General features: G+C 44.7%; 1 protein-coding gene across 6 annotated transcripts in view; it reads right to left on the bottom strand.

The window, feature by feature from the left end:
• Positions 1-1,816: 1,816 nt before the first annotated feature.
• Positions 1,817-17,630, bottom strand: part of PIGQ (phosphatidylinositol glycan anchor biosynthesis class Q) — a 39,763-nt gene continuing 23,949 nt past the window's right edge. For 3 of the 6 annotated variants that reach the window (XM_075719031.1, XM_075719030.1, XM_075719029.1), the window contains 4 exons: positions 17,189-17,269; positions 16,066-16,180; positions 12,156-12,217; positions 1,817-5,783 (listed from right to left, as the gene is read on the bottom strand). In XM_075719031.1, coding sequence (XP_075575146.1) covers positions 5,631-5,783; positions 12,156-12,217; positions 16,066-16,180; positions 17,189-17,269 — 411 coding nt within the window. In that variant the 3' untranslated portion in view covers positions 1,817-5,630. Of the gene's footprint in view, positions 5,784-9,939; positions 10,403-12,155; positions 12,218-16,065; positions 16,181-17,188; positions 17,270-17,630 lie in introns of those variants that run through there. The other 3 variants (XM_075719032.1, XM_075719035.1, XM_075719034.1) reach the window with 3 other exon arrangements.

The raw sequence follows: 17,630 nt of genomic DNA, 5'->3' as shown, positions 1-17,630 counted from the left end.
TAACAAAAAAATCCACACCCATCAGCGGAACAAATATCTCCATCCCTAAACTCCCAAACACAACCACCTGCAACCCGCAGAGCCTCTTTGGTCTCAACTGTGCGTGGACCTGCCGACACAAGCCCTGCTAGCATCGCCATCGCTCTGCCAGGCACTTATGTCTGCAGAAACGGTACCATGAGGAGCATGGAGCAAGTCTGTTTACTAAGCCAGGGGTTGTTCCCTGGACTGGTAAGCCGAACTGCTGCATTTTAAATCAGGGCTTTGGTGGGAAGGAAGTCACCTTCAAATGGTGTCAACAGTGACATTTTAAAACAAACAGCATGTTGCTACTACATGAGCACTTTGCTCCTCCTTAACACTTGGTAGTTTATGTGAATGCAAAGGAAAAGTGTACCAGTGCTTTTTAATCAGCATATCAAATTTCCTCATCATCTCTTACATGCACATGCAAACACACGCATGCACACACACTGCTAATTAAACTATAGATGTTTCAGCACTCTTTTATAATACTTTATTTAAAAACTGAAAACATTATCACTAGGAGGATTGACTACAATAGTTGTAAAGTTCTCATGAATTTCCCCAGTGCCAGATGCTTAAATAGCACTATGGACAGGAGACGTGCATGCAATTCCCCTCCACCCCCAGTGAGTGCAGACCAGGGCCCTGGCTCTGGTGCTTCCCCAGGCAAGCAGCCACCCAGCACCTCCACCTGCTTCCAAGCCTCACCACCCATCCGGAAATGAAGGGTTTACATTCTGTCACATTCATAATTGTATGTACCTGCCTCATATTCAGCTTGCTGAGACAATAAATGGGAATTTGAGCATTCTTGGTTTGAGGTCCAGGCCCAGATGTGGATAAGGACTGGAGGTGAGGCTGCCAGCTGAGAGTCGAAGGGGACAGACTCTTGCAAGCAGATGTTCTGCTCCCAGTGCAAAATGGTCAGGCAGATGCAAAGGTGATGGGCGCACCCTTCTCATCCGGGAAGGCAGATCAGCTACCCACATAAGGTTTGGATTGCTCTGAACATATTTATCCCGCACAGTGGAATACAGCCCAAAAGCTCCTGAACTAGCTGGTAAGCCCTGTGGCCTCACGACATGTGGATGGACCAGCTGAGATCCAGACACATCCCATCTGTATTCAAAGCACCCTGCCCCACGCAGAGCCTGAGAGCACCACACAAAGGTGGCTCCCCGATCCAAGCAGACTTGCATGCTGCCAGCTTAGGGGTTTCTGCTCCACACTTCCCAGAGTTTCCACTCTATGCTTAATGCAGGCAGTGAGTTTGGCTGGAGAGCAAGCACTCTGTCTGCTACCAGGGCCAGAAAAGCTGGCAAAGAGCAGGTCAGGTAACTGATTCAATGAAGAGGCAACCCTCTCTAACTGCAGAGGGCTTAGGTACCCCACCAAAAGGCAAAGAGACTGCTGAATAGTCCCTGAATAGAACTGCTCAGCAACAGAGACAACATGGGACTGCAAATCTTCAAATTCACTGAAGATATTTGTGTTATAGTGTCTCCTAGCTCAGCATAAGACGATGACAGGAAAAGAGGCAATGGGCATGAATTGAAACACATCAAATTCTGTCTGAAGATCAGGAAACGCTTTTTTTTACTGTGAGGGTGACTGAGCACTGGCACAGGTTGTCCAGGGAGGTGGTGGAGTCTCCATCCTTGCAGATATTCAAAAGCCATCTGGACATGGTCCTGGGCAACTGGCTTTGGGTGGTCCTGCTTGAGCAGGGGGGTTGGACCAGATGATCTTGAAAGTCCCCTTCCAACCTCCACCACTTTGTGATTCTGTGATGGTGTAATCAGCAGGTCTAAGCACAAAGAGTAAATCACTAAGGGCTTGAGTTAAGCAACAAGATGGTGTTGTGGCAGCAGGATCAGGCAGCACAGGGCAGAAGGAAAGCAACTCATTATCTGCATGATGACAAAGCAGGAGATTTTCCTGCCTTACACTCCTGAGAGTGTAAGTCAACATATGGATTATACATATGTGCAATGCTTTTTCTGTGGGCCTGATGGTATATTTACATGTGCCAGCAGAACAGGGCACAGTCCAGCTGCAGGATCAGGGAAAACTCCCAAAACCATAACCAGAGCTTTCAGTGCAGTGTAATTACTGAGATTTCCTTTCAGCATCATTACATGCTGTTCTGGTTAGGAAAGGAAAGTATTTCTCAAAGGCAGAATTTCTATCTAGGATGGAGTTTTGCACGCAGTGCATCATGTTTTCCTTCACAAAAAACATGCCTATGTAAAGAGGCGTATCGAGTGTTGTGCCAGCACTGGGAACCATAAAGTGGAAGAAATAATAATAAGGAAACGCAGTATTAAAATAAGTCTGCAAGATTACAGTCTTTGAATGATGGTTGGCAAAGACTGCTTGTTGCCTGCTATAAGGGGTGTGTGGTAGGAATCAGAGAAGATCTGAAATCTTTAAGTACTTCTGATCCAAGGACTGATATGGATAATATGGATCTGAGGATAAATTAAAGCCATAACCTCACCAGCAGTCTCTTCCCTGAGGAAACGCCAGCACTAGGCCAGTCTGTGCTGCTATGGAAGATGCTGCTGATCCCAACTTCTAATTAGAGAGATGACATAAGGTCAAATGCTCCTGAGCAGGATGTCTGCTAAGTTGTTGCAATGTCTCTGCGCAGAATCGGAAAAGGGTGGGGGAAGACTATTTCACAGCAGTGACTGGAAAGGAAGAGGAGAGACGTGGCAAGTATCCAGCAGAAGAAACTCACAGGCTCAGATACCATCATGGGCAAGGAGAACACCGAGTATGAGAAACAGTAAGACAGCTCAGGCACCAGTTCTGCCTGACACAGGAGAACTGCACCCACAAGGGGCTGTTCATTTCCCAGCTGGGCTACTCAAGGTCCTCTGTGTCGCAGAAGATTCAGGGTTTGAGGAGGAGCTTTTTCTCAGTTTGGTATTTCACCATCCCCGCAGCCAGTATCAGCCTTTAGTAAACAGACCCAACACTGGAACGTCTAATGTGTTTGGCAGGTTCCCAATAGGAAGGTCACATTTGCTGGTTTTCATGGCTCTGTGCTGTCTCTGGGGCTTTCAGGTCACTTGATCCCAAAGGACAGCCACGATTAGGACCATCACAAGCTGTCTGGTCTCACAGAAAGATTTTAAAAGCCAGGATATTAGGAATATCATTTTCACAAGACCAAAACCAATAAAGTTTCTTACAACAGTTAGTAAACCAAACTATGCAGGCGTGGGAGGAAGCAGGGGGAACTCCAGTGGAAACATGAGAGGGAGGTAAAGTGTAAATCTGCTCTGCTGAGTGCCAGGTAAGGATGGGTGTCCATGGCTCTGACTCAAGCTGAAGTGAGAAACATTCAGACCATTCATTCACTAAATGGATCACAGCCTGGAGTTATTCACACCTGGAGTGGAGAGAAATACTTGGGCATCGATATTGCAAGAGAATACATGAGTTTTAAGTACATGAGTACGTGAGTTTTAAGCACTGATCACTAAAGAAGAACAAGAACCTCTCCAGTTTCTGCAGCCAGTGATGTCCCACCCAGAGCCTGCAGTGGCAGACAGTGGTGGGGGGCTTCTGCCACGCTGGCTGTCTTCCATGATGTGCACTTCTTCCCTGGATCAAGGTAATAGGGCATCCTCTTTGGGTAGCAGTGCCCATGTAATGCTGCCTCCCTTCATGATGTCCTTAAGAAAACTCTAAGACCTTGGCAGCTCCTGTGTTTGCCTGGTAAGGAATGTCTGGACCAAGCACCTGCCTATAAAGCTTCATTTTCTCCTGATCAAGCTATGACTGAAGAGGCAGTGGCTGCACCACAAGAGGCTTTTAGCAGCAACAGACAGACCAAATATATCTGGTCAGGGATGTCTTAAAGCAGCCTACATTCCTGGGGCCATAACCTCTTCTCTTCTGTGACAGCTCCCGGTACATGGATGAGACATGGGGATGGGGTAGGAAACTCTTTATCCTGCCAGTGGAGGTGCTGACTGAAAGCTACTAAAGCCAAGGGCACCTTGCTGTGGCTCCTTGCCTTGCCTCCACCTACTCCCACTGGAATATGCAGCCAACCCTCCAGAGAAGAGCTGAGCAATGCAGCCACAACACATCTTCCTCTTTCTCCTCCATCCTTGGTTCCTTTAACAGTTAGAGGACAAGGGGACAGGACCCAGCACACCTCTTGCCTCCCAGTTAATGCAGTCACTTTGGGCCTGCAAAACAGCAGCAGGGTACAGTGATACTGCATCACTGTTTCAGCTGGGGCAAGAGGAGCTAGCAGAACTGGAGAAAGCATACTTCTGGGCAACAATTGTATGTAAATGTCTACACAACAACAAAGTACTCAGTGGAACATTGCACTCTTGTGCACAGAGGCACTCTCCCCAAGACAGGGAATAGAAGACTCACATCAAGATGAGCACACAGTCAGACTGGGACACTGAAAAGCCGAGCACTGCTGCACAGTAGAGGTAGTATCCAAAGCAGGAAAACTCTCCTAAGAGAAATGTGCCTACAGTTTCAGGGAAAGAAGTGGCTTTAAATGCCTCATATCTGAGACAACTTTAAAAGCTCCTTGATTATCAGAAAGTGCAAAAGATGAGGCACCACATGACGAGGCTCTCACCTGGGCCCTGAGAAACAGGGGGATGTGCTGACTCTGCAAGGGAGCGCAGCACACACTTCCCTGAGCTGGTCGAGCTGTGTAACAAGCCAGGCTGCTGTAGTCCTCTAGCAGACACACCAGCCGGAGCTGGACTCAGCAAAGCTGCGTTTGCCTTACACTGCGACTAAGCGAAGAAGCTCTGAGCATTGGCAGAGCCCAGAGCACTCGGCTACCATGGCTCGCTGCCACATAAACCTGAGCAGTCTGGGGTCTGAGGCTGTGTGCTCTGCACTTCAGTTCTGGTGTCAGCTCAGGGCTCAGCTCTCCCCAAAACACTAGTTGTTTGAAAAAATGTAGATGAGACCATATAGGCACAAATGTACAGCAGTCTCTGTTTCTGGGCCTCCAGCCCTGCTGCTTCTATGCTTAACACCTCCTCTGCTGCTGCAGTGGGGGTGAATCCAAGCCCACCCAAGAGGAAAAGAACAAATATCCTATGAACCCAGATAACCCTGCTGTACAGTTTTCAGTGTATGACTCTACAAGCCGATCCTTCATCTTGGTTTTGATCAGCTGGCTTAAAGGCTGAAGCATAAAAGGTCCAAAATACCCTCTGGCAGAATGCACCTCAGCATTGTGGCTCTGAACTACCCAAAGGGCTGTTTTAATACAGCCTGGTAAGCTTACATGGAATGATACGTACATCATCAAACCATTTGGGAGGTACTTCCTCGATGACACTAAATGCTGGTTCCATGAGGCGCTGATGGGTTTAACCTTTTGCTTCAAAAATAATCATTAGCATAGTACACAAACACAGTACAGGGGAAGAGGAAAGGTGAAAAATAATGTTTAAAAATACTTGCTTTTTTCAGCCCCTCCCATGTTACCAAAATCTAATTAAAGGCATCCAGCAGTTTCTGGCTCTGAGATGCGTTTGGTCCAAAAGCATTAGGATTCAGTATGTTTTTCTGACCAAGTCTTTCAAACCCTTTTGCTGTCTTTAGTCCTGCTTCTCTCCTTTGTGTTTCCAAGGGTAGATTAGCTCTCCAAGGAACAGCTTCTTGCAGAGAGATGTCCAGGAATCCTTAGGGTAACAGCTGTAGGTTGGCAGCCTGTATGTCTGTACCACACTGCTGTATGATAGAGGGTTGATCTATGAGGAGAATAAAAAGGGATAGCAGCAATGAAAATGTGTTGTAGTAAGAAACACAGGCAGATGAGGAGGGCAAGTCCAACTTTTGCATAGCACTTGCCTCTGTTAAAAAAACATCAATACTGCTACTCACAAAGTGTCAAAATCCCTCTCTGGCTAGCTACAGCTGTTTAGCCTTCTAAAACATCCCAAAACATTAACAGATCTAGCTTGGCAAGGAGTATTATTAGAATAATTTTCAAGCAGAGAAGCAGACGCAAACACCAGCAGGATTTGAGAGTGATGCTCATTACACAAGGGTGTGGAACTGTCACCTTAGAATCATAGAATCGTTTAGGTTGGAAAAGACCTTTAAGATCATCCAGTCCAACCATTAACCTACACTACCAAATCCACACTAAACCAATCAAGGGTAGACTAGACTAAACCATGTCCCAAAGTGCCACATCTACCCGTTTTTTGAATGCTTCCAGGGATGGTGACTCCACCACCTCTCTGGGCAGCCTGTTCCAATGCTTGACTACCCTTTCTGTGAAGAAATTTTTCCTAATATCCAACCTAAACCTCCCCTGGCACAGCTTGAGCCCATTTCCTCTCGTCCTATCGCTAACCTTGTTGCGTTAGGAGGTTGCAGTGGCTAGAGAGATGGGGGCCTCCCACCACAGATAGCAATACTCTGTTGGGGGTGCACTACAACTCTTATGAACTCCCCTATAATGTGGCTGTTAAGCCATATCTTTTACGGGCCTACTGCTTTAATGTGCTAAGCCCTCAGCCCACAGCTATGCTTTAAGCTAAACCTGATATCATCTGATATCCACCCAGTGGAATCGAGTCCTAGCAGAACAGGATGCATACCACACAATGCCACACAGGACTGGTCATTACCATTTTAAATTAAGTCTCCTTGGCTGAGTTAATATTTTTCAATTTGATTTCAATCACCATCCCAAGAATGACCAGGTCCGGACTTTCTGTCTACGAAAGCTCATGGCCTCTGATTATGGTCACAAAGTTGCTGTATTGGTCTTTTGGAAGATGGGGGAGGCAGACAGACATTTTAGCTGAACAAGGGGTGACAGAAGCACATTAGACCTTGGAAAATCTCATTCCAGTGAAGCATTTCAGGGTAGGGAGATAGGTGAAGTCCAGAGGATTGATCCAGTCTGGCCAAGATCTGATGCATGAAAAGGTTGCACAGCAATAGATTGTCTCCAAAAGAGTAAACAGATTACACAGAAATGGTGGATCTCTGAAAACAGACCATGAGAGATGCCAAGGTGAGGAGACTTACAGAGCTAGAGAAAGCTTGGACAGTGGTGGGAAATGGAAGGACAACCTCCTCTAGTGAAAGGGTCCAGCTATGCTGGAACCAACCAAGCAGCTGCATGAGACTATAATTCACAGTAGAAAATCCAGCCACGAAAAGGAAAGAGAGACAGCAAAAACCATGCAGACAGTCACTACTTTGTCAAAAGCTGAATATTTCCTTTGTGCACTGAAGAGCAACCAGTTTTCTGGGAGTTTGCCTGTACCACCAGTTTGCTTCAGCTGTCTGGTGCTCATCGGGGGAGATGAGCAGAGGGGGAGGATGAACTCAAGAGTGCCTACAAAGATGGAGCTTGGGGAAAGCGTGATTAAGCAAAGAGTTAATCAGAATTAATCCTGGAGACCTTTGTCAAATTAATTTCAAAATACAACATTGCTGAAGCAGGAGAAAATGCCTGTACACAGAAGCATCCCTGTGAAGTTTAGGAAAAAGGCCAGGGCAGCAGCTCGCACAGGCTGAAGGAAGCCAAAGAACAGCCAGACCCAGCACGGTCTGGCCGTGGGACACTGACTCATTAGCAAATATTAAATGGGTCCCAAACAGATTCACAGGAAGCTAGTTCTGAATGCGATCAAAATGAACATTTGTACCAGAAATGGAAGAGCGGAGCTCATACCACCTGAGGTATGTCTAACCCAAACTCATGCAGCTCGTATTTCAAACACATTCTACAGCCTAAAGGGCAAGGATCAACCACAGCATTTATGGGACATTCTGCATAACTACAACCAACCTCATCACATTATGGTCATAGACAGCTAAAAAAAAAGACAAAATAGAAAAAAATAAAAAGACCAAAGAAACCTGCCCCCAAAACAAACAACAGTAAAACTTGAGTAACTATTTTTGCCTGTTTCCTCAGCTGTAGGCAAACCAGTATGTTTTAAGTGAAAACATGCTGGGGGAGGATAGGAACTGCTGCTATACAAGGGAGATACACAGTGTATGTTCCTTTGACTATTAGCTACGTGGGCTGGAAGGTTTGGACACAACATTTCTCGCTGAAAATCATCCCTAGGCAGAGTGGTGATACTGAGCGGTAACACTTGCCTACTGAGAAATAACAAGAGATAGTTTTACACCCAGTGCAATATATGTGTCTGCCTCTCCTATTATAAATGGAAACAAACAGGCAAAACAAAAGCAAATGTTTATTAGGGAAGTGGCAATATGAGTTCCCTCTATGCAATTTCGTAGTCCAAAGCTATAATACACCCTGATATAATATACACCGTTTGTCTCATAATGGAGCTGTTCCCTTTTCCCTTCCTCTTTTGCCTAACCCTTTTCAAAGCAATTGCTGTGAAAGATGACACTTCTAGCAGAAGGTATACAGATGAATCAAACTCATCGTGTCTTCTCACTGGGCTATCAGTTCAGCTCAGCCACACTGCCAGAAATATTTCTTCTTGTACACCAAAATAAATAATTTTAAACACTAATGAAAATACTGAACTATGTAAGACTTCCTGGAGAAAATTAAGTAGCGTTTGGAATGGAAATATCCCCTGCCCTCTGCCTGCCTGTGTCTGGACTTTGCATTCCAGCGACACTATCTTAAAAATAAAAAATAATCACTCAGCTGAACCACAAGCCGAATGTGAATGCTCAAAACCAGCATTATTGATTTCTAATCCCTTACCAGCACCCTGAACAACAGCTGTGAATGTATCAGTCACCTATAGCTTAAATTGGTTTGAGCTTAGTTACATGCATACATGTTACTTCCATCAAGCATGGCTCTGGAGGGCTACGATATCGGGAGGGGACAAAGCCACTGTGAAATTTCTAGAAAGGAACATCGTCATGTACCATAAATAAGAATTTTAGCATGTCACTTAAAAATAGACTTTTTAGATTGTCCTCTCAAAAGACCTATCAGAAAGTGGTATATTCAACAGGATTTCTGACACAAGCCCATTTTTCATTTCCACCAGCACAAAGAGAGCAAAAAAAGTGCCTTTACTGACTCTCTGCTCATTATTATTTGAACAGAACACCAAGAGAGACATCCACTAAAGCACTTGCACCTCTTGATATGATGACTTACGCTATATTCTAGATAGCAGAAGTATCTTTCTGCAGTGGTCCAAGGAAAAGTCATCATATTCATATGACTCGCTGCCTCTGCTCTCTAAGTCATGATCTTTGTCCTCTGGAGAAGCTATCCACCTCATCTCACAAACACACTGATACCAAATTCTCTGCTCAGCAGCTCCGGTGCTTCATCTTTGGTGTTCAGTTTCCTTTTTATGGAGTCTTCTGGCCACAGAGAATGACAGATTTTGGTTCTTACACCGAAACACAGGAACTGGGAAGACAGCATGCTTAGGAAATGCTAATTTTGCCCTAGAAGACATCTGTTGAAGGGATTCCCTTTTGAATTGCTGCTAGCTGGTGTGCTGGTTCTGTGCTAATCTGATCTCTGCTGAAACAGGGCTGAGGCTGGATGGGTGATGGAAAAAGCAAAAGAACTGGGAAGCCGTAGTTAATTCCTTCCCACACACTCCCCCAGTGCCCAAGTGTTTTTTATAAATTCTATACGCTACTTGCAGACTCTCCTTCTAGGATGCAAAGAGCAAGAAAAGCTCCCCTGTGATATGGCAGTACTCCCGCCAAGTCAGGAAATGGAAGTTTCACAATCACTCTTGAAAGCATAATGAGAACTTCGCTGTTACCATCGCATCATTTCTTTTCAGAAAAAAATTCCTCTGATGACAGAGCATGGAAATGCGAGGTTACAGAAGCACAGGTAACCTTTTCCTATGCACCTTACCAGAGCAGCTCAGGAGAATAACAGGAGGCCCTTCCATCTCGTCTCACTCACACACTCATCCTGCTGGCATCATGGAGCAACTAAGGTTTTTCAGCACATCTGGAGGGGAAGACCTTTTACAAGCCCTTAACTGTCTTTTCATTGTGGATGGTTTAGCTGCCTTCTTTTGCTTCTCTCACTGTTCAGCAATTATTAAGGTGAAGCTGCACAGAGCCAGGAAGCAAGGTGATAATGACGTGAAGTCTTAATTCCAGAAGTAACAGACCTCCATGTTTCTCCCATCTTTCACATTTCATTTCACACAATACAAGACGCTGCATTTTCTCTAAATGGAAGACTCAAGCAGGGAATTAAAAAGAAGAGAAAGCAGCAGGCAGTCATTGCAATGTGAAATGTATTTCCCTTATTTCAGCATTTCACAGCTGAAATTTTTTAAGTGGGGCCTTTCAGTGGGACCAGTCTCAGAACTGCTACAGGAGAGAGAAGGACCTTGGGGTCAGTCTGAGGTGAAGCCTGCAGCAGAAAATCATAGAATCATAGAATCATTTAGGTTGGAAAAGACCTTTAAGATCATCCAGTCCAACCATTAACCTACACTACCAAATCCACACTAAACCAATCAAGGGTAGACTAGACTAAACCATGTCCCAAAGTGCCACATCTACCTGTTTTTTGAACACTTCCAGGGATGGTGACTCCACCACCTCTCTGGGCAGCCTGTTCCAATGCTTGACTACCCTTTCCGTGAAGAAATTTTTCCTAATATCCAACCTAAGCCTCCCCTGGCACAGCTTGAGCCCATTTCCTCTCGTCCTATTGCTAACTACATGGGAGAAGAGACCAACACCCACCTCACTACAACCTCCTTTCAGGCAGTTGTAGAGAGCAATAAGGTCTCCCCTCAGCCTCCTCTTCTCCAGGCTAAACCCCAGTTCCCTCAGCCGCTCCTCGTAAGGCCTGTGCTCCAGACCCTTCACCAGCTTTGTTGCCCGTCTCTGAACATGCTCCAGCACCTCAATGTCTGTCTTGTATTGAGGGGCCCAAAACTGGACACAGTATTCGAGGTGCAGCCTCACCAGTGCCGAGTATAGGGGGACAATCACCTCCCTGCTCCTGCTGGCCACACTATTCCTGACACAAACCAGGATGCTGTTGGCCCTCTTGGCCACCTGAGCACACTGCTGGCTCATGTTCAGCCGGCTGTCTACCAACACCCCCAGGTCCTTTTCGGCCAGGCAGCTTTCCAGCCACTCTTCCCCAAGCCTGGAGTGTTGCATGGGGTTGTTGTGACCCAAGTGCAGGACCCAGCACTTGGCCTTGTTAAACCTCATACAGTTCGCCTTGGCCCATCGGTCCAGCCTATCCAGGTCCCTCTGCAGGGCCATCCTACCCTCCAGCAGATCGACACTCCCACCCAGTTTGGTGTCATCTGCAAACTTACTGAGGGTGCACTCAATCCCCTCATCCAGATCATCGATAAAGATATTAAACAAGGCTGGCCCCAAAACAGAGCCCTGGGGAACACTGCTCATGACCAGCTGCCAACTGGACTTAACTCCATTTACCACTACTCTCTGGGCTCGGCCACCTAACCAGTTTTTTACCCAGTGAAGACGACGCCCGTCCAAGCCATGAGCTGCCAGCTTCCCAAGGAGAATATTATGGGAGACAGTGTCAAAAGCTTTGCTAAAGTCCAGGTAAATGACATCCACAGCCTTTCCATCATCTACCAGGTGGGTCACCAGGTCATAAAAGGAGATCAGGTTGGTCAAGCAGGACCTGCCTTTCATAAACCCATGCTGGCTGGGCCTGATCCCCTGGTTGACCTGCACTTGCCTGTTGAGTTCACTCAATATGAACCTCTCCATAATCTTTCCTGGCACCGAGGTCAGGCTGACAGGCCTGTAGTTCCCCGGGTCCTCCTTCCGGCCCTTCTTGTAGATGGGCGTCACACTGGCAAGCCTCCAGTCATCAGGGACCTCCGCTGTTAACCAGGACTGCTGATAGATGATGGAAAGTGGCTTGGCAAGCTCCTCTGCCAGCTCCCTCAGTAATCTCGGGTGGATCCCATCTGGCCCCATAGACTTGTGAGCATCCAGGTGGCATAGCAGGTCGTTAACTGCTTCCTCCTGGACTATGAGGGCTCCCTTCTGGTCCCCATGCCTATCCTCTTGCTCAGGGGCCTGAGTACCCTGGGGATGACCGGTCTGGCTGTTAAACACAGAGGCAAAGAAGGCCTCTGTCACAGAGGGCACAAGTGGCTTACCTGCATAAGGAGTCGAAGAGGTTTTCCATCCTGCTGCTCAAGGACTCTGAACTTCACACCAGCTGAAAAGAAACAAAACAAGGAAACCAAATCCATGCTGGAGAAAAGCCCATGCCATTTGCTGTTCAGCTCTGTTGGCTGAGCATCGATTTCCTAGAAACGGAGTCTTCAACCTTTCTTGATTTGTGAACCCTTACACATTTTCAACAGGAAGCACAGATTCTCTCTATAGTGGTTTTAAACGTAATGACAAATGATGCGTTTCTTTTAGCTCCATTAAAAGCAGCCCTCTGACTTCCAGCTTGAAAACGCAGTCCTAAAGAAAGTACAAAGCCTAGAGATCAGACAGCCAGACCAGATGATGACAAAGGGACTGGAAAAATCTTTCTCTTTCCCCAAAATTCCATCAGAATGGGAACTCCGTGTTAACAGCAGGCAGAGAACTCACCTTTGTGTAAGAACTCACATGTGTGCTCATGTGGATACAGCACATATGCAAATCTCTCCTTTCAGACTAAGGGAGGAAAGTGGCTGGCCTGGAGGCATTAAAGACATTTCAAAGCAATCACTGCCTATTAATCCCAGCATTCATATGTTTTTAACACACTACTAACCCCGCCAAACCTGCCACTTTTATATTTCCTCTTGGACTTGCTACATTCCCAATACTTTAAAGATAAATAGGGAAGATTTTGCATTCCAACAGTGACATACTGCACATGAACATTTAACGCAATGTTTCAAACGAAGGTAACAACTAAGACTAGAGTGGCATTTTTCTTTGAAAGATCTCAAATCACTTCACAGAAATAAAGCCAATCCATCTTCTGCAAACCTGTACCAGCCAAGTGTGCCCCTATTATTCTTTTCTACAGGTAAGAAGATGAGGCAAGAAAAATGAAATGATCTTGCCACAGATCAAACAGTGACTCAGGAGTACAAATAGAAATAAAACTCTTCATCTACGTAAGCTCCATCACTAGATACTATTATCTATGTGACTCTTACATATTTAAAAAAAAAAAACATTTTTGCTTTGAAATAATTTGAATTAATTAAAATTACACAGTTTACTCCTTCTGGGAGAGAATGCTCTTGTCTAGCAGACAAGTCTGGTTTAAAGTGTCTCCCCAAACCATAAAACCTTTTTTATATCAGAGTGGAAGGATTTATATGTGTTTTGCTGGGTTATATGGAAACATGGGCTTCCCCAATGGCTTCAAAAAGATATTTGAGTACCCTGGGTCTCAATAAGCAAATTTGCTGGATGACAAAAAGCATTCAACATTATTCATTGAGTTTTGGCTACCAGTAAGTGTCTAAGCCATTCCAGAAACTGCTTTTCAGGCAGGCAATTTGTCAGAGGGAGAGAAAAACAAGTGGGCACTGAAGTTTCAGGTACGTGGTCAAGTACTCTGGAGCCTCACCCTAGGAACAGTCCATTAGACCAGAAAATGCTGTTTCTGTAGGTCATGGCCACACATTTCCCTTCTACAGCTGCAAGCCAACAATCTCTTAGGTTATTTAACTGTTCAAGAGTCTTAAATTTTTAAGAAAATACATGCACAAAAAGGCTGCAAATTTGTTTTAGAATGACCTATAGATTACTACAACGCTCAAGAGTCAGCAATTCACTTCACAGAGAAAGCAGGAGGCTCAGTCTACTGCAGATCACTCTAGCAGAGAAGAACCCTAAACTATTCCATGATTGCCAGTCAACTCCAGAGCTTAGTGTTCTGCTTTTTCTGTACACCAGCATCACCGACGGCACAAGAGAGGTCAGGACATGAACCCATTTGCTTTTTTTCATATGACAGTGCACTAAAGCAAACTCACTGCTTCTTTGTATTCCAGTAATCATGGAGACACCACTACGACAGGTCCTACAGAACCATGACAAAACTTGCCCCAAAGTTTGTGATGTGAATATCTATGTATTGGGCAAGAGGGAAAGAGAAGTACAGAGAAAATAAACCGATCTGTGCACAATCAAACAGCATGTTGGTAACCTGGATGTGGGCAGAGTCCGAGATCCCTGGACCTCACTGCTATGCTTTACTTCACACTCTAAATCAACATCACAGTGTACCCATCCCAACCAAGGTGGCAACCCTTGAGCTCACACTGGGTGGACAGAACTCTTGCAGAGAGGACACCAGCTTTGATATATTTGCAAAAGGCTTTTTAAAGTCTGAAGTATTTCACTTCTGATGTGTGGAAAGAAAATATGGATTTCGTTTCTGGTGTGTGCATGGTTCTTTCATCTATCCTGGCCCAGGCTTCATCAACATAATACTTTGTCAACTAGAAACTAAGTCAAAGAACTTGGAGGCCAGATGCCATGACTGAACTGAACTGAACTTAACCACTGCACTAAACCCTTGCTGACAGGAAAAGCTATCCATTCAGGTTGGTAGAGTCATCTTTATGGTGCCTGTAAAATCAGCTGCCATAACATGCCAGAGCATGTCTTATCCAAGTTCTGAGTATGAAAAGGGAGGCAAACCTAACCAGTGAGAACATTAAGTGATGTGTACTCTCTATAGTCCTTTGAATTTGATTCAACTGCTCCATCTGTTACCACTCCCATGACATGTTTTTGTGCTGGGGTAGGAACACAGGCTGCAGAAATTCTCAGAGATGCCTCTTCATCTTGCAGGCAGCATGGCATTGCAGTGTTCTCTTTCTTAAAATGTTTAAGAGGAGCAAACAAATAGCCAACAAAGAAAGTAAGTCAGGTAACAAACTCAACTGAGAAGACAACCCTCTGCCTGGGTTACTACCCTGCTTATTACCCTGCAGAAGGTAGCTGGCTGAACAAAACTGAGAAGTAACCTCAGACTGATAGGAATTTATGGCCTCATCTCTCAGTGGCAACACATTCCTTCTACCATATGACCTGCTGTTTACTGGGTCAGTTTTCTTCAGCAGCATCTCCTGTTCTCCAAAGACAGCCCTGAAGGGTTAAGAAGTTTCTGCCAGGAAATTCATAGGAACCTGCTGAAGGCACACATGGAAAAGCAACAGAGTTGGTAACATGGCTCAGCTTTACCTTCCCAAAATCGAGCCTGGCACTACTCCAACAAACAAAGCTGTTATCGGTTGCCTCAAGCTTCCTTTGCATTTGATAACTAGCCTTGGTTTAGTGATGATCAAGCTCTTTCTCATATTTAAAATTCCTGCTGCATGCTCTTCAAATGGATGGGAGATAATAATTTAGATCTGCTCAATTTTAACTAGATTAACCATAGCTGTTGACAGTTAAACCCATTTCAGAATGACCCTTTAGTCTGATGCCAACCATAGTTGATGGTTACCAAAACTGGAAAAACAATTACTAGTTTCAAAATGGTGGCAGATTAGTCTCAAAAAGGGAACGATTATCTGAAATCTGCCCAGAGCTCTGAAATTAATCCAAACACCTCAGATCAGGACATCAGTTAGTCAAGTCAGCACAGACCTGAAGCAGCTCCATTGATTCACAGCCAGTGTAGAACCAGCCCTTTGAAACAGCAAATGTTCCAAGTATTTTTGTAATTTTTGTAATTTGGCTTGTTTCAGAGCCCAAAACCGCAAGGTTAACAGCTTGTTTAACTCTCAGAAGTTTTACCTGACCTGGCACACTAGAACTGGAATCAAAAGATGAACTCTTTTATACGGTGCTTGTTTGGATGTCACTTTTAGTTGCCACAAGCTTTGTAAAGGAGCTCCTGATTCTGCTTCAGCACCAAATTTCTTTCCATTGACATTCTCATCCTGCAGTAATTGGTTAACAGTATGGACAACTGCATGACTCGAGCCTTAGGTTCTTCCCTGCATCTTTTTTATTCAGAAGCTACCCATCGCATCAAAATTAAATGCATAATACACAATTCTTGAACTTCTGCATGTGCTGTGCTGAAGGACTTACCTGCGAGTCTGTAGGACCTGCAGAGCCGAAGGATGATTGAATAAAGAGGCAGAGAGTCAATCAGGTCAACCAGCAAGTGTATTAGGCCTTGCACAATCACCACCAGCAAACGGAGCTACAGAGAAACAGTTTAATAAGAAAATCTTGGAGAAACCGGAGATGCAACACTTGCAAATTCATGAGCTGATGTGCAATCTGACATTGTTGTATACTAAGCTAAAGCCTCCCAAAGTGGGTTTGATGCCTAGAAGTGCTTGGCTTCCAGAACCTGTGTGAGGTTCCTTGACAATCTTAGCTTAAGTGTGTAACTGAAATGAAGCCCCTACAGTTGTAGAGGCTGTAACCTGCAAGGATGAGAGCTATTCCGCTTTCAATGGTCATAGCCTAAAAGGGAGAATTCAGGCTTCCATCTCTAGTAAACTTCATCACTGTGTATCAGTGAACGTAAATTTTTCTCTCTCCAAGAGTGAACTGAAGTAGCTTATTTCTGCCTGAAGAAACTGCATGTAGAGCATCTAAGCAAGAGCAAAGCAGTCAGAAATGAGTTTCCTGCTCCGTGTTTTCTGTCCCCTGATTAAAGCACCTCCTTTTGTCAGACTCGATTTATTTTTGCTGCCAAGCTCATCTGAAAAGATAGGGCTCAAAAAAGATGTTGAAACCATGTGATGGCCACTGTGGAAAATTTTGCTCCAGGCAGGCCTCAGAGAGGACTGGTCATATTGGGGGAAGAAAAGAAAAATAAAGAAGTCCAACCCTCTGAGCAAAGTCTGGTTGAAAGCATTTAACACAGCAAGTTAATTTCCTGAAAAAAAAGTTCTGGATCAAACTACAGGGGCTGTCACCCCAGACATGGGATGGAAAGATAAAAAATAACTTCTGAGTGAAAGAGAGGGGAACAGCTTGTTCCGCTGACTGGGATTTGCTGGGAATTCCCTTTGGAGAAACATAAACACGTATCCTGAATTCCACTTGCTTGGCCTACATGGGCTGTGTGAGACCCTTCCTGGGACATTTAGACAAGTCTTATATTTTCTTTGTGGATGACAGTAAATTACTAGGAAACCTTTTTTTAATATCTCAGACAGAAGACAGTATATGACTAGCTTCAAGGGTTAAATCTTACCAGGGTAAACACCAAATAATACAGTGCAGTTGTAGGCAGGAGGAACAGCAGGATTGTAAATAGCAAAGTGCCAATAAATAACTAGGGGAAAAAAGAAACACAAACAATCATTAGCAGAGCAATGGCAAAATAAAATAAAATAAAAATAAAAGAATAGGAAACTGTGAGACAGGGAAAGTTTGAAAGACTCCTTAATGTGTTTTTTTAGTCCATATGTGAATAATGCTGTTACCTCGAATATTTTCAGTACTACCTCTCTCACTGGGCCTTTTTAGAAAGCTCCCTGTAATAGGACTATGTTTGGAAAGATAAATAAGCTGGATCCTGACAGCATTTTTTCCTTTATAGACAATAGTCAAGATTTCCTATTTCAAGCCAGCTTCCTTATGAAACAAGACTTACATGATCATGCTGTTTGTCCACCCGCTATCCCCACAAATTT

Source organism: Pelecanus crispus, chromosome 11 (genome assembly GCF_030463565.1).
Source record: "Pelecanus crispus isolate bPelCri1 chromosome 11, bPelCri1.pri, whole genome shotgun sequence".
In the NCBI taxonomy this organism is placed as follows: Eukaryota; Metazoa; Chordata; class Aves; order Pelecaniformes; family Pelecanidae; genus Pelecanus; species Pelecanus crispus.
The sequence above is the reverse complement of the archived record's forward strand: the minus strand, read 5'-3'. Positions and strand labels throughout refer to the sequence as shown.